Raw genomic sequence first — 17,695 nt, 5'->3', positions numbered from 1 at the left:
GAAAAAGGAGTAGTAACGTTGCCTTTGTACAGCAATATTTTTACTATTAAGACCTTGGCCAAAACTATTGTAACCTTGTAGGCTGTTAAGGCAGACTTTTGAAGATGTGATGTTTGCAACCTATGATACCAACCACCTAGGGAGACAAATTAAAACATGGTTCTATTGTGTTTACAGTTATGTTAAAGTCAAAAGCCTGTCTACAATGCTAATCGCATCTCCAGAGTGCTCCTGTGAAACCTAAGCCTCTAGACTGTCCCTGTTTCACAGATAAATCCGTCGAGGCACAAAGCACTTAGGCTCAAGAACTTACTCTCAGAATTTTCTGGAAGCAGAGACCTTTGTGTAGTCAGTGCCTTTTCCCACCTGGACATGCTGGTCACCAGTCTCTTCAGGTCACCAACTTTGGCCACCATCCAAACACCAGGAAAAGCCCTCTGGGTTGATCCCAGCATGCCACAGTGTAGCACTCCAGCACTCAGCCCGTATTTGGGAAGTCTAGGTAATTTCTCATTAGAAAAACCTCCAGGTGGACCTGCTGTTCTGTGAGGGACGCACAGGGTGGCTGGGTCACTTCCTAGACTACCCTGCTAGTTGCAATGCTTGCTGACCCGGAGGAGGTGGATCTGAAAGAGCTGAGCATGCCCTGAATTTCTGTTCGAGTTCCCATATGCCTTTAGCTGTTTATTTTTCTTTAAAGTATGAGAAAGCTTACATATTCAATTATTTCAGGTTCACCACTCACCTCCTCAGGAAGTTCCTGGAAGGAGTCATTAACCCCGCCACAGCCTTTCCTGTGCTCCTAGTTCCACGACTGGAGGCCTGCGTGTCAACAGCATGGATGCCTAGAGTGTAGACTGCAGGCTCATGATGGGCAGGGACGCAGTATCTGGTTTCGCACACTCCGCAAAAGCACACACCATCCTGGAAGCCACTGCAATCAATAAAGCTGCCTTAACGAGCTCAGGACACCAAAACAGATCTCTCTGCAGATAACGCCTCATGAGAAATATCTGCAATAACCCCAAGTCAACATTTAGGTTTGTGTACAAAATTACCAGAAAGCAGAAAGTAGGACAGAACATAGAAAAGGGCAAACAAAACAAAGAACAAAGAATCTTCCTCCAGAAACTTTTCAAGAACTAATGCCAGACCCAATGGGAGACTCAGGAAGGCAACGCCTGTGGCTGGTCGGATAAGAGCACACCGGCCGCCGGCCTGGGAGCCACGCTCGGCCCACCCCTGTGACAGGCACTCCTCCCGAGGACCTCTGATTCTCAGTGATGCAGACCATCTTACTATACTCCATTAGCTGGTGACATGCAAACACCTGTGACAAAACTAGTAACATTCAGAAGCTGTGGCTAATCTCAATGATTTGGGGTAGGACTCCAACACAATCTTGGGAAAAAAAACATTTAATGTAAATGTTTAGCCATTAGAACATACAAATAAATAAATAAGCTCAGAATAGCTGAGAAAAAAAACCACAAATAAGTGAATTGTCAATTTCTCTTCAGTCTCAGATATGCTACTTCCAAAATACTGATAATAAAATATACAAATTAACTAGTAAGATATAGAACATTCAACATAAAACAACCTAAAATAAAAAAGACCAACCCTAATTATTTTATTTCTGTATATCAAGACTACAAATAGCATTTAAACGCTTATTATTCAAATTAAGAAATTATACATTTTGTTTTGATAACGTTCATTGTCTTAAAAGTGTCATTCAGCTTTCCCACATTTAAAAGTATATTGCTAATTATGGTCAATTAACTATGACAGCCCACAGAGCCTCCAGTGACAGTAAAATACTAGACATAGAAGAGATAAATGAGGATTTAGATCCCCTCCCCCCAGCATCAGCAAAGGGTCACTCTGCTCCCACAGCTGATGCTTTGAAATGCTTTCTGTTTGTAGAGACTAAAATCACCCAGCAACAGGTCGGGTCCTGATAAAGTGCCTACTGCAAGAACGACTGACACTCCTCTTCCCTGGATGTGCACCAGGGACTGTCCCGTCTTCGAGTCAGAGCAGCACCAGGAAGCAGAGGGTGCCAAGCATGGCGAGTCACCCCCAAATATCCAGGAAGACAAGTGGGCGCAGCCCAGGGGCAAGGAGGGCAAGCGGATGATGGGAGACCGGCACGGCTAGCATCGGGACAAAGATGCAGCTGCCACTTTGGTTCAAACGACTTTAATGACACCACAGTGTCTGTGCTCCCCCAAGTAACTGGGTATAGTGGGTGACAGATGTTGCAGTAGCTTGGCAGACCCTCCCCCTCCACCTCCCCTGAAAACTCTCCAGGCACAAAGTGGAGATAGAAATAGGACAATGAATGAAGTCCCCACCTCACATCCACAGACAGTATCTCCAAACCATCATGAGGCAGGCCATGGTATACTGAAAACAAGCATGCTAGTCCCATTTGGGGAAATGGCTTAAAAAGCACAAATAAAATATTACCATCGTCATCTCTTTTCCAAAACTAACCACTTTGGGAGAGGCAGCAGAAAAAAAAAATGCCTTCAGTTTTAATAATGAGGCTTGTAAACAATCCAACCACATAAGCAGCAGCGGCCCCGTGGCGTCTCAGCCCTCAGACCCCGTATCTCTGTCGCCTGCGCAGCCCTGTCCGAACCCTGGAGCGGCACTGCCTGCTCAGGAGGCCTCTGACCTCATCAGCAAAGCCCAAGCTTCATCTTTGGTTAATTTCACTGAGATGCCACTAGTCTAAAAACTGTGCTCTTCTTGGCAATATTACTAAAGTAGCCACATGGCACATAACGTGTTATTTTAAGTTATTTGAAAAGCAATGTCCATCTACGTAAGTGACCACAACGTAATAAAAATCATTTAAAAAAGGAAGGGAGGGAGGAATGGCAGAATGAAAGAAGGAGCTTAGGAGAGCCTCAGGCGTGCAGTGGGAGTACCCTCGTGGGTCTGGGGAGGCGCTGCTGACGAAGGAAGCACTGGTTCTCTGCAGGGATCGGACCCCAGCATCAGCTTCAGCTCAGCTCAAAGCCAGCAGCACATTCAATCGCATAGAGAAGTTTACTTCGCAAAAGTGTCTCGTCATAGAACTCGGGGAGCTTCAGCAGGTTCATGCAGGTGCTGGCTGTGGGGAGCCGCTCAAGGTCGGAGCCTCCGTTGTGAATACAAAATGCGGGATACAACTCCTGAAAAACAGCACGTGTGCAAGATGTCACTGTAACAAGCATGGCATGACATGACTTTTAATACAAAGCACACAAAATGTGCCTGCTCCAATCAGTAAAAAGTTACCATTGCAGTCACATTTTCCCGAAACCACATTTGCTTTGTTGTTGTTTGTTTTGAGATGGAGTCTTGCTCTGTCGCCCAGGCTGGAGTGCAATGGCACCATCTCAGATCACTGCAACCTCTGCCTCCCGGGTTCAAGCGATTCTCCTGCCTCAGCCTCCCGAGTAGCTGGGATTACAGGCGCCTGCCACCATGCCTGGCTAATTTTTGTATTTTTAGTAGATATGGGGTTTCACCACGTTGGCCAGGATGGTCTTGAACTCCTGACCTTGTGATCTGCCCACCTCTGCCTCCCAAAGTGCTGGGTTACAGGCGTGAGCCACTGTGCCCGGCCCACATTTGCTTTTTAAAAAATTACATTGATGGCTTAGTTCTAAATTATATAAAAGATTGTACACTGTGCTTCAGGCATAAAAAGGGATAAATAACATTCCAGGTCAGGCGCATAGCTCACACCTGTAGTCCCAGCACTTTGGGAGGCCTAGCTGGGGATGGCTTGAGCTTCGGAGTTCGGGACCAGCCTGGGCAACATAACGAGACCTCATTTCCACTAAAAATAAAAATCAAAACAATTAGCCAGGTGTGGTGGTGTGCCCCTACATTCCCAGCTACTTGGGAGGCTGAGGTGAAAAGAGTCTTGAGCCCAGGAGGTCGAGGTTAGTGAGGTATGATCACACCACTGCACTCCAGCCTGGGCAACACACAGCGAGACCCTGTCTATAAAAAACTTTTTAAAAGGATCAAGATTCATTCTATCTTTCCTGTACAAGCTATTACTTGGGTTAACCAAATCACTGGTGAGAAGAAACAAAGCTGTTTTTAAATAGAAAATTCCAGCTAATAAATGATACAATTACGTAATTAGAACACGGCTGTTTCAGAAGCACGTTAAACAATGGATCTAGGCAGTGATAAGTGACCACTAAAATCAAGAGGAATTCTGATGCAGAGATCGATCCCAGCATTGTGGGGAGATGACTCACGAGAAGTGGATCTCCATGATGATTAAGGGAATGGGAAGCATACGACATTATCTATGTGATGTTATTGGCAAAAAAAGAAAAATTCAAATTTAGAATCTGATGAGACCTCTATCAGTTTTCAAGAGATACAAAGAAGCAACACAGTTCCCCTATTATTTTTATTTATTTTTTTGAGACAGAGTCTTGCTCTGTCACCCAGGCTGGAGTGCAGTGGCGCGATCTCGGCTCACGGCAACATCCGCCTCCCGGGTTCACGCCATTCTCTCGCCTCAGCCTCCCGAGTAGCTAGGACTACAGGCACGAGCCACCACGCCTGGCTAATTTTTTGTATGTTTAGTAGAGATGGGGTTTCACTGTGTTTGCCAGGACCGTCTCAATCTCCTGACCTCGTGATCCACCCGCCTCAGCCTCCGGAAGTGCTGGGATTACAGGCGTGAGCCACTGCGCCTGGCCCCAGTTCCCCTATTAATTAAATTACAAAGCAACATTGAGGAAGGTAGAACATCTATAGACCAAATGCATGATGAAAAGTGGCTTGCTTGTGCCAGAATTTAAATAATTGTTAACAAAAAAAGAAAGATGATCAGGGAAATTTGAATATTGTTTTTCAGATGTGTTCATGACGTTCTGGTGTTTAAAGGTACAGTGTGAAAATTCTCATCCCTGTATCACAGATACCCAGTTCCCATTCCCACAGGCAACCAATGCTTCAGCGTCGTAAGTGCTCCCAGAGATTTAATGCACGCACGAGAAAATGTTCTCCCTCCTCTAGTTTTAAAATTGAGACCGTGAGCACATTAGACACACTATTCCGTGCCTTGCTTTTCTCACTGACGATGTGTCTCGGCCATCTCGCCCTGTCAATGGTGAGGCTGTATATCGTGTTCCATGGATGTGTGTGGAGACACACTATTCCGTGCCTTGCTTTTCTCATCTGACGATGTGTCTCGGCCATCTCGCCCTGTCAATGGTGAGGCTGTATATGGTGCTCCATGGATGCGTGTGGAGACACACTATTCCGTGCCGTGCTTTTCTCATTGATGATGTGTCTCGGCCATCTTGCCCTGTCAATGGTGAGGCTGTTCCATGGATGTGTGTGGCACAATGTGTCGGTGGGCACTTTTCTCAGTTTTTTACAAAAAATGATGCAACGAATACGTACTTAGTTTGCACAATTGTGCAAATGTATCTGTAGGCAAAAATTCTGTTAGGGATTGCTCAACGCAGACTTAATGCATGAAACCTATGTGAATGTCGGTCCTCTGATGGCCACAAAGCACCGGTGACTCCACCTTCCTCGTATACACAAACATCATTAGCTACTTGCCTCAAATCTGAGATATGTGATTTATGTGTTCTCTTCCAACAGCAAGACAATAAGGCAGATTGCCCTCCGTCTGCTCACTGTCCCAGCCTGTGCAGATTTAAGATTTAGTATCTGGCACGGATTTCAGAGACCTAGCTAGGTCAGCCCTTCACTGCACACGTGTACACGAAACTCTGAGAGGTGGGCCTGGTAGCAGCAGCAGGGGCTTCACCCACATTCACAACTCCTGGGACTGTACTCTAAGATATAATTAGAGATGTACATGATAATTTATGCACAAGAGGTTCACAGCATCACAATGAAGGAAGAGCTGTAAACAACTAAAAAACAGAAAGTAAACTGGTAAATTCACATGATGGGACACTACAAAGTCCATTAAAAATATTTCAAATAACAACACGAGGAAAAGTGATCCTGATGTGATGTTGAGTAAAAAAGGTAACCTATAAAATTGAACACAGGATACAGCTAAAATTATATTTAAAAATTATGTGACCAGGAGCAGTGGCTCATGACTGTAATCCCAGCATTCTGGGAGGCCAAAACGGGTGGATCACCTGAGGTCAGGATTTCTGAGACCAGCCTGACCAACATGGCAAAACCCCATCTCTACTAAAAATAAAACATTAGCCGGCTGTAGTGGTGCATGCCTGTAATAATCCCAGCTACCTGAGAGGCTGAGGCAGGAGGCAGAGGTTGCAGGCTGCAGTGAGCCAAGATCACGCATTGCACTCCAGCCTGGGCAATAAGAGTGAAACTCTGTCTTAAAAATGTATGTGTGTGTGTGTGTGTGTGTGTGTGTAATAGGCCGAGCATGTTGGCTCACACCTGTAATACTAGGGTGTGTGTCACAGGCCGAGCATGTTGGCTCATACCTGTAATACTAGGGGGGTGTTTGTGTGTGTGTGTGTGTGTAACAGGCCAAGCATGTTGGCTCACACCTGTAATACCAGGGGTGTGTGTGTGTGTGTGTGTGTGTGTGTGTGTGTAACAGGCTGAGCATGTTGGCTCACACCTGTAATACCAGTGCTTTGGGAGGTTGACGTGGGAGATCACTCAAGGCCAGGAGTTTGAGACAGCCTGGGCAACAGAGCAAGACCCTACCCTCTACCAAAAACAGAAAAAATTATGCATGTCTACATCCACACACACTCATGTATGTAGATAAAACACATACTAATAAAAGGAAGGAAACATAAAAAAAAAGGTTAGAATGGGAGGAAATATAGATTTCTTATACTTGATCACAATTTCCAATTTTCTATAATGAAAACATTACTTTTACTGAAAGGTTAAAAAAAAAAAAAAAAAACCCAATATAAAAAAATGTGCTTTCTGTGACAACAGTGCTCCCACAAAGTGAATTCCTAAAACTTGCTAGTTTGTTTTTTTTTTTTTTGAGTCGGCGTCTTGCTCTCTCAACAAGGCTGGTGTACAATGGCACAATCTCGGCCCACTGCAACCTCTGCCTCCCAGGTTCAAGCAATTCTCTTGCCTCAACCTCCCAGGTAGCTGGGACTATAGGTGCCCATCATCACACCTAGCTCATTTTTGTATTTTTAGTAGAGATAGGGTTTTGCCATGTTGGCCAGGCTGGTCAAGAACTCCTGATCTCAGGTGATCCGCCCGCCTCAGCCTCCCAAAGTGCGTGAGCCACCACACCCGGCCCCTGTTCGACTCTCTGTTAAGTGTGGCAAGCCCACAAAGTGACACGGCACAGAAGGGCGTGGATTCTCTGTATGCCCGAGAAGGTGGCGTTAGGACAGGCGCCCGGGGAAGGTGGCGTTAGGACAGGCGCCCGGGGAAGGTGGCGTTAGGACAGGCGCCCGGGGAAGGTGGGGTTAGGACAGGAAGCAGAGCGGCTACGGTGGGCAGACTAAGCTGATTTTCCGGGAAAAGGCTAGAACTATGAAGAAGTTTGTGCTGAGGCTTGAGTGTGTTCAGCACAGGTGCAGATCTAGGAGAATGCTGGCCACAAAGAGATGCGAGCATTCTGACCTGGGAGGACAGAAGAGGAGGAAGGGCCAAGAGATCCAGTTCTAAGTGTCATCTTTTGTTTTATTATGAAGACAATACAATCTTTAGTTTATGTTCAAAAAAAGTAAAAAAATTAAAAAAAAATAGAAAAGGTAATTACCTTCTAACCATTGTAGTCGAATGTGAATCAAACTAGAGCAATGTCCCATTCTGCAGGAACCTTTGGAAGCACTGAAGCTGTCACAAAGAACAGCAGGCACCCAACTGGCCACACCCACATTTCAGTTGGATTTTGTTTGAATTATATGTTGAGTTTAGCATATAATTTATGTTAAGGGTAAAACTAGTAAGAGCACAGCCCACAAAATGCTATGAACAGGATGGGCTCAGTGGCTCAGGCCTGTAATCCCAGCACTTTGGGAGGCTGAGGTGGGTGGATCACTGGAGGTCAGGAGTTTGAGACCAGCCTGGCCAACATGGTGAAATCCTGCCTATACTAAAAATACAAAAAAATTAGCTCGGGGTGGTGGTAGGTGCCTGTAATCCCAGCGACTCGGAAGGCAGCAGCAGGAGAATCACTTGAACCCAGGAGGTGAAGGTTGCAGTGAGCTGAGATAGGCCATTGTACTCCAGCCTGGGCAACAAGAGCGAAACTCTATCTCACAAAAAAAAAAAAAAAAAAAAAAAGGCCATGAAGAGACTTATATGATTCTTATTACTGATCTTTGTAGGTCTCTTTATTGCTAAATGTAAACTTCATTAAAACATATATATGTGGCATATGATATGTGCTAAAATCCACTGTCTTTTTTTTCTAATTATAGTTTATTTGCTCCTTTAAATCTCTCATAAAAATATTAGAATGAGAACCAAAGGAGAACCAGAAAGAACATTTATTACACTTATTATTCAGCATTCTGAGTATATGAGGGCAATAATTTTCACAAATGCTTGAATATACTAAAATGGAAGCATTGCATTTTTGAAACAGAAAAGGATCTCTGAATGAAGGGGTCAGTGACTGCTGGCAAAGTCACTGGATAAATGAAAAGCTTAAAATATATTTTGCAATTAAATGCCACATTTTAGTGTTTCTTTCATAACGCTAATTGAATTGCCTACTTGGAGACTTAAAAGTAAAAAAAATGAAGTTCTTCACTGAAATCTGAGTCAAGGGCACCATTTTGTGCATAATTAAATACAGTACAACGGGAATTTGCATTAATTCAGAGTGAGAAAAATCATTAATTTATTATGTGGCCTGATGGTAACTTAACAATTTTCTACAGCACTTTAATGATTTTTTGTCTGTAACAATCACATTTATTAAACACATTAAACTTTAATTAGCTTTAGCAGATGTTGTTCTTCTCCAATAATCTGGCACTAAGGAGTTTCATAACTTTAAAATTATGCCTGCCTGCCTTTGCTATTTATAGTACTTCAACTGAAAGACATTCTCTTCCTTTAAGTCTACATTAATTCTGGCAGCCCTGGCAAATCCAGGCATACTAAGCTAACCGGAAAGCCTAAATATTAAGATGATTTTTCCAAACTGGATGTCTAACATATAACAACTTCAAAAACACTTATCATGGAAAAATCAATTAAATTTCACATATGTTAGAACATTGAGAAAAATAAAAAAATAGGAAGACTGTCTCATGGATGCTCAAAGTGTCTGCCACGGTATAACTCAATTACGATTATGCGGGGTCTTGACTGGGTTGGGGGATTTTCCCTTTTAGTCTATTTGAGATTTTTTTTTTTTTTTTTTTTTTTTAGACACAGTTTTGCTCTTGTTGCCCAGGCTGGAGTGCAATGGCGCAATCTTAGTTCACTGCAACCTCTGCCTCCCGGGTTCAAGCCATTCTCCTGCCTCAGCGTCCCTAGTAGCTGGGACTACAGGTGTGCACCACCATGCCCGGCTAATTTTTTTTTTGTATTTAGTAGGGGTGGGGTTTCACCATGTTGGTCAGGTTCGTCTTGAACTCCTGGCCTCAGGTGATCCACCCGCCTTGGCCTCCCGAAGTGCTGGGATTACAGGCATGAGCCACCACACCTGGCCAGTCTACTTGGGATTTTAAAAGCTAATGCGAATCCCTCTACTCCTGTTCCCCTAAACCTACGACACTCATGCAGCGCAAGTGGCCATGCAGGAACCCGGAGGCATCACGGAGGTGGAGAAGGCTCTCGCACCCCTAGGCACACGTTATTGCTGGCTCTTTAGTTGGCCGTCAGAATGTCTAGAACCTACGTCTGGCAGGACTTCTAATTTTTATTGCTACTCACATGATAAGCATTATCTAATTAGCCAGGAGCTGAGAAAAATCTCTGCATCTTCCAGTGTTTTGATGGGAGCAGGTCCTCCAAACTTCCTTTTATGAAACTAGATGAGATGCATCATTTTCTTAGCTTTGGAACAAACTAGTTTTGAAACAAAGATACTAGAAGCCTCGTCTATCATAATAAATGTTAATGATAAAATTACCAAATGGTATTAAAATCTTTACTGATAAAAAGTCATCTGCACGCCTCACCTGCAGTCCTCCTGCTCTTTCGTCCCCAGCACAACAAGCCCTCCAGACTCCACCACCACACAGGCAGTGCCCAGTTTTCACTGTGCTCGAGAGATTTTCCTATCTGGTCACATGGGTCATGCTTCAAACTCTGAAGGAGACCCATCTATTTCTTTACACACGAACCTGGACGTGCCACTAAACCCTTCTGGGTCACTCCGTTTAGGTGTGTCGCTTGTAGGTGGCAGCGTTCTCCAGGCTGTCTCAACGTCTTTTTCTTTTAATACGTGAGTTTCTCCGCACTCACTGTTGTAACATTCAGGCTTCTCCCATTTTATGTTTTCTATTTTACGATTGTTTTTTTTTTTTTTTTGAGACGGAGTCTCGCTCTGTCGCCCAGGCTGGAGTGCAGTGGCGCAATCTCGGCTCACTGCAAGCTCCGACTCCCGGGTTCACACCATTCTCCTGCCTCAGCCTCTCCGAGTAGCTGGGACTACAGACGCCTGCCACCATGCCCGGCTAATTTTTTTGTATTTTTAGTAGAGACGGGGTTTCACCGTGGTCTCGATCTCTTGACCTCGTGATCCGCCCGCCTCGGCCTCCCAAAGTGCTGGGATTACAAGCGTGAGCCACCGCGCCCAGCTTATTTTACGATTCTGAATGTTACTTCCCACCCACCCCCTATATCTGGTAAATAGAGTTGGTTCTGTTTGTCTTGTTTTGCATGGTTATTTTTTCTCTCCACCAATTTGGAAGAATATCCTTTCTACTAATATCATTGGGTAATGGTATTCACTGACACGTTTAAGTTTATATGTCTTTATTATTCATTACTTCCAGAGCGTAACGGCGTCGATGATTGACCTCCTACTTGAAACAGACTCACTGCACTTAGGCCTCACTTCTTCCCACCTCTCTACTGGGTCCCAACTCCAGTTCTCAGGGCACTTACTGAGATGCTGTGTTAGTTTATAGTCAGTTTTTAAGAACAGCTTAATTGAGGTGTACTTGGCTTACTGTAGGATTATCCCTTTAAATGTACAATCCAATGATTTTAGCAAATTTACTGAGTTTCAGGGCGACCCCCACAATCCGGTTTTGGGTCGCTCCACTTCCCCGAAGCTCCCGCTGCCACCTCCAGCCCTGTGCAGGCCCTGACCCGCTCTGTGTCTGTAAATGTGCCTTTCAAAGGACAGTTTATCCGAGTGGAATTATGTCTAATAATACGTGTCTTGTGTCTTGCTTCGTTCACATAGCACGGTGTTTTCTTTTTTTTTTTTTTTTTTTGAGGCGGCTCTGTCGCCCAGGCTGGAGTGCAGTGGCGCAATCTCGGCTCACTGCAAGCTCCGCCTCCCGGGTTCACGCCATTCTCCTGCCTCAGCCTCTCCAAGTAGCTGGGACTACAGGCGCCCGCCACCACGCCCGGCTAATTTTTTTATTTTTTTAGTAGAGATGGGGTTTCACCGTGGTCTCGATCTCCTGACCTCGTGATCCGCCCGCCTCGGCCTCCCAAAGTGCTGGGATAGCACGGTGTTTTCAATGTTCATACACAGTGTAGTAGATATCATTTATCCCTTTTAAATTCTGAATATCTCTTCGTCTGTAGTATTTACTAGCAGTTCATGTACTGTGAATTATTTCGTTTTTGGCCATTATGAAGACTTGCTCTGAACATTCATAAACACACTGTGTGAAAATATGCTGCCATCTGTACACTCGCAAGAGTGGGGCTGCGACACCACATTGACGAACATTCTCAACATAAGTTGCCTGCACCCCTTGAAAATGGGGATACAGAAGAAAGGAAACTAAAGAGCACGCCAATTAAATGCACGTGTGGTCCTGGATCAGCTTCTATGAAGGACGTGAAGGGACAACCGGCCTAACCCTGAAGAGCCGGTCACAACGTGACTGCGGTGCTCCGCTCCCACTGAGCGCTGACTCAGGTCTGAGTGGGGCCTGAGAATGTTCATCTTTAACACGTGCTCAAGTGATGCTGCAGCTGCTGGTCCCAGCGCCACACTCTGCAGCCAGTGGATTCGATAAGGTCAGTGCTGTATGTCAGAGTTCAATTTCCTGACTTGTAATAATTTAATTGTGGCCATTTAAAAACTGTCTCTATTCTTAGGAAGTATACACTGAGATATTTAGGGAAGATCTCATGCTCTCAAATGACTCAAGAAAGAAACGCATGAAAAGAATGATAAAGTAAACGTAGCAAAATGTTAACAATTGGTCAGTGCGGGTTTAGAAGTTATTCGGTCAATTTTCACAACTTTTCTATACATTTAAAATAGTTTCAAAGTAAAAAGTTAAAGAATAGCTTCACTCAGAAATATAAAAAAATACTTGGGGGGCTGGGCACGATGGCTCATGCCTGTACTCCTAGCACTTTGTGAGGCCAAGGCGGGTGGATCACTTGAGGTCAGGAGTTTGAGACCAGCCTGGCCAACATGGTAAAACCCCGTCTCTACTAAAAATACAAAAATTAGCGGGAAATGGAGGCGTATGCCTGTAATCACAGCTACTCGGGAGGCTGAGGCAGGAGAATTGCTTGAACCTGGGAGGCAGAGGTTGCAGTGAGCGGAGATCGCGCCATTGCCCTCTGCACTCCAGTCTGGGCGAGAGAGTTAAAACTCCGTCTCAAAAACAAACAAACAAAACAACAACAACAAAAAAGCAAAAAAACCTTAACATTACTTTTTTCCCCCTTGAGACAGGATCTCGCTACTACATTGCCCAGGTTGGTCTTAAACTCCTGGGCTCAACTAATCCTCCTACCTCAGCCTCAAGAGTAGCTGGGACTACATGAGTGTGCAGGAACTCTTTCCGATTGAAGGCTATTTGAAGGTGAATGCCAGCTGGGCATGGTGTGGTGACTCACACCTGTCATCCCAGCACCTTGGGAGGCTGAAGTGAGAGGATTGCTTAGGCCCAGGAGTTGGAGGCCAGCCTGGTGAATACAGTGAAACCCCTCTCCAGAAAAAATCAAAACATCAGCCAGGCATGGTGTTACACGCCTGTAGTCCCAGCTGCTTGGGAGGCTGAGGTGGGAAGATTGCTTGAGCCTGGGTGGTTGAGGCTGCAGAGAGCCGCGATCGCACCACTGCACTCCAGCCTGGGTGATACAGCGAGTGCCCATCTTATTTAAAAAAAAAAAAAAAGGAAAAAAGAAAGTGAATGCCTATTAAGTTTCATAAACACAAGTTACATACAGTACTTACCTACTTATATATTAGTCTATAATATATATACCACTGTGTGTATTTTTAAATGTTAATATGGCTTTATTTTAATTTACAGTGAATACAGGAATTATGATTAGACGTTCCTGAGGCAATTTTTTTTTTTGGAGACAGGGTCTCACTCTGTCACTCAGGCTGGAGTGCAGTGCAGTGGCGCGATCTTGGTTCACTGCAACCTCCACCTCCTGGGTTCAAGCAATTCTCGTGCCTCAGCCTCCCAAGTAACTGGGATTACAGGCACACGTCACCATGCCTGGCTCATTTTTCTGTATTTTTAGCAGAGACAGGTTTTCATCATGTTGGCCAGGCTGGTCTCGAACTCCTGACTTCAAATGACCCACCTGCCTGAGGCAAATCTGATTGCTAAAAATAAGCCAAATTACGTAAGATCAACATTAATTTCCAGAAGTGGTAAAATAAGGCTCAGTAGCATATACACTCCATCAACATCTCTACGTTGTACCTGCTTCAGTTCAGTAGCAAAAAGCCCAAGATGTGTTACGGATTTATGAGACTGATTATTAATATTGCAAACAGTCCCTCCAAATGCAGGGTTTGTTCACAGGCAATCATGACCACAATGTACAACTCTCACATGAATAGGTTATTGTGAACAAACGAAAAAAGCAACCCCAAATAAAACGAGCACCGAAATATATACATCATAACCAGAACTTAATTAAAAATCTAGCTGAAGATGAAAACAAAAGTGTATGTAAAAGGACCTCATTTCACCCCACTGAATGTTCTGCTGCCTTTCTTATTATAATGTGGTCTTTAAAGCAAATGCCATGAAAGTTGTGTACCTTAAACCCCAAGAGAGGGGGTCGAGAGCAGCTTGTTACAAACTTCAGCAGTTTGCGCTTCTCTTCATCAGTGAAGCCTTCCACAACTCTCCAGAAGACCTTAATAACAGGATGGTCTGCAGAATAGCCTCCTGCGGCAAGATGAACACATGCTTCATGAAGTGCAAAGCACATCCACCCTTCAGGACCCACAGGGATTGGTCCAGACCCCCACGGATCCTCAAGTCCCTTCCATAAAACGGCGTGGCATCTGTGTACCACCTGTGTACGTCGTGTGTACTTCCATGATCTCTAGAGCACTTGTACAATCTAATCTAATGCAGAGGCTATGTAAATGGCTGTGACACTATATTGTTTAGCACACATTCAGTGCAGACACAACCATTGCTTTTTCCTCAAATATTTAAAATCTGCAATTGGTTGAAGCCATGGATGTGGACAGAACTCACAGATATGAAGGACCGATTGTAAATGCAAAAGTGGAATTCTCTGCCTCCCCCTGCCCCTGCCCCACCCACCGCCAATTATGTGGAGGCGATGGGCAAAGTACAAGAAGGGGAGAGCAACTTAAGGAGGGTCAAAGCAGGGCCAGGCACAGTGGCTCACATCTGTAATCCCAGCACTTTGGGAGGCCCGGGCTGGCGGATCACTTGAGGTTGGGAGTTCGAGAGCAGCCTGGACAACATGGTGAAACCCTGTCTCTACCGAAAGTACAAAAATTAGCCGGATGTCGTGGCATGCACCTGTAATCTCAGCTTCTTGGGAGGCTGAGGTGGGAGAATCGCTTGAACCCAGAAGGCGGAGGCTGCAGTGAGCTGAGATTGCATCACTGAACTCCAGCCTGGGTGACAGGGCGAGATTCGCTCTCAAAAAAAAAAAAAAAAAAAAAAAGGCCGGGCGCGGTGGCTCACGCCTGTAATCCCAGCACTTTGGGAGGCTGAGGCGGGCAGATCACAAGGTCAGGAGATCGAGACCAACTTGGCTAACACAGTGAAACCCTGTCTCTACTAAAAATACAAAAAAATTAGCTGGGCGCGGTGGCGGGCACCTGTAGTCCCAGCTATTCGGGAGGCTGAGGCAGGAAAATGGCGTGAACCTGGGAGGCGGAGCTTGCAGCGAGCTGACATTGCGCCACTGCACTCCAGCCTGGGTGACAGGGCCAGACTCCCTCTCAAAAAAAAAAAAATAATAATAATAATAAATAAATAAATAAAAAGCTAGACTAAGGATCACCCTGTAACTATAAAGATGAATGTGGGCACCAAAAGCTACTGCAAAAGAGCCTTATTTTGAAGAACTGTGCTAGCAGTTCAAAGCCACTGCTGAGCAGACTGTAGAGAAGGGGTTTGCATGTGGCCACAGATCTAAAACGACAGACAATGGGTGTCTAGTACTAATACAGCTGGGTGTTTTCCCAGCATGATTTGGTGTCTAAATTAATTTTATCATTTTTCCTTCTAAATTATTATCATTCCGATATTAATACCATGGCTAACAACCAATCTCACTATATGATGAGACCACTATTCTAAAATGTAATATCTACCACTTACAGCTTTTAATCTAGTAAAGTGCTCCCTAAACCTAAAATAATTGCTATATATTGTTCCCTCATTGTTAATATACTACCGAAATAACACCAATAAAATATCTTAAGTGCATTAATTGGCACCAAAATGAATATAATATTTTAAACCTATTTACTGGCATAGCTGAGATTATTAAAGGTGCAGGCCCTCAGTGCAGATGGGTAAAGAAAACAACCGAAGACAATCTCTTGGCAAAGGAAAGGTCAGATTGATTTCATTTCCTTAAACTTATGACCTGATCATGGGGACAACGTGACCTTGGGCATTATTTGCTTTTACATAAAGATTAGACTTCAAATGTAGGGCAATACAAACTAACTACAGATAGGAGATACATACGCATGGATACACACAGTTATATGTGAAAATGATCTTTTGTAAATTTAGAGTTTTGCAACCATCAGCACAATCCAGTTTTAGAACATTTCCATTGCCTCAAAAAGCTCTCACTTGCACGCAGTAGACAACTAGTGGGTATGTGGGGTTATCTCATTTGGATTTAAGTGGCATTTTTCTATAATGACTAATGGTGTTGAACATCGCATCGTGTGCTTATTTGCTTAATGGCCATTTATCTATCTTCTTATGTTAAACATCTCTTTAATTTTTCTTGCGCATGTACTATGTACATATTTATTTATTTAGAGACAGGGTTTCACTCCTGCCACCCAGGCTGGAGTGCAGTGGCATCATCTCGGCTCACCGAGATCTCAAGACCTCTGTCTGTCTCCCAGCTCCAGTGATTCTCCTGCCTCAGCACCCCAAGTAGCTGTGACTACAAGTGTACGCCACCACGCTGGGACTGCAGGTGTGCGCCACCAGGCTGGGACTGCAGGTGTGCGCCACCACGCTGGGACTGCAGGTGTGCGCCACCACGCTGGGACTGCAGGTGTGCACCAACATGCTGGGACTGCAGTTGTACGCCACCACGCCCAGCTAATTTTCAGTAGAGATGGGATTTCGCCACATTGCCCAGGCTGGTTTCAAACTCCTGAGTTCAAGTGATCCACCTGCCCTGGCCTCCCAAAGGCTGCGATTACAGGCGTGAGCTACTGCACTCAGCCATCTGGTTTTTGAACCATATAAATTACCCCTACAAAAGATTACAATAAAAATTACTTTGAGGCCAAGGCATGGTAGCTCACGCCTGTAATCCCAGCACTTTGGGACGCTGAGGCAGCTGGATCACTTGAGCTCAGGAGTTTGAAACCAGCCTGGCCAACATGGCGAAACCCTGTCTCTACTCAAAATACAAAAATTTGTTGGGCCTGGTGGCAGGTGCCTGTAATCCCAGCTATTCGGGAGGCTGAGGCAGGAGAATTGCTTGAACCCAGGAGGCAAAGGTTTCAGTGAGCTGGGATCGCGCCACTGCACTCCAGCCTGGGCAACAAGAGTGAAACTCTCTGAAAGTAAATACGTTAATAAATTAATTAAAATAAAATAAAATACAAATTACTTTGGAAATATGACCCCCTGCAACATTTTCAGAAACAATAACTAGTAGTGATAACATACCTGAATAGTTTGTAAAGGATTTTAGGTCCTCTAGGCTTATGGGAACTTGTGCACCAGAAATTAATACCTAAGGAAAAAAGTTCAAATGATAACGTTTGAGGTAAATTTTAAGAAAGCCTTTTCATTTCCTGTGACAAGCGTGTCCCAGAAAGTCAGCAGGTAGGGTACCTGAATTTCTTGCTGATCAAACATCCGGAGCCACTCGAGGCTGACAACATTGGCAAGGCCCTGTCGGAAAGCCAGGCAGTGCTGGCGGATCTGCCTGTTCAGCCTGTAGTCCGCCACCAAGTGGATGTATGCAATCCGGTTGGCGCTGGTGACAGGGATGTCTTTCCCACCGAATTTTAGTTCAACTACCTGGAAATACAAAACATAAGGATCTCAAAATCCTCAAAGTATGATAATAGGTTAAAAAAAAAAGCAAGAAACAAATGTTTTAAGGA

General features: G+C 44.6%; 1 protein-coding gene across 2 annotated transcripts in view; it reads right to left on the bottom strand.

Moving 5' to 3' along the window:
* Nucleotides 1-1,402: 1,402 nt before the first annotated feature.
* The window catches only part of UBE3C (ubiquitin protein ligase E3C), a 135,943-nt gene continuing 119,650 nt past the window's right edge, over nucleotides 1,403-17,695 (bottom strand). For both annotated transcript variants that reach the window (XM_032753233.2, XM_058428585.1), the window contains 4 exons: nucleotides 17,421-17,609; nucleotides 17,253-17,319; nucleotides 14,149-14,279; nucleotides 1,403-3,188 (listed from right to left, as the gene is read on the bottom strand). In XM_032753233.2, the coding sequence (XP_032609124.1) occupies nucleotides 3,018-3,188; nucleotides 14,149-14,279; nucleotides 17,253-17,319; nucleotides 17,421-17,609 (558 nt within the window). In that variant the 3' untranslated portion in view covers nucleotides 1,403-3,017. The remainder of the gene's footprint in view (nucleotides 3,189-14,148; nucleotides 14,280-17,252; nucleotides 17,320-17,420; nucleotides 17,610-17,695) is intronic.

The sequence above is a fragment of the Hylobates moloch genome, unplaced genomic scaffold (genome assembly GCF_009828535.3).
Source record: "Hylobates moloch isolate HMO894 unplaced genomic scaffold, HMol_V3 SCAFFOLD_1, whole genome shotgun sequence".
Taxonomy (NCBI): Eukaryota; Metazoa; Chordata; class Mammalia; order Primates; family Hylobatidae; genus Hylobates; species Hylobates moloch.
Note: the sequence above shows the minus strand (reverse complement) of the source record. Positions and strands in the feature narration are given on the sequence as shown.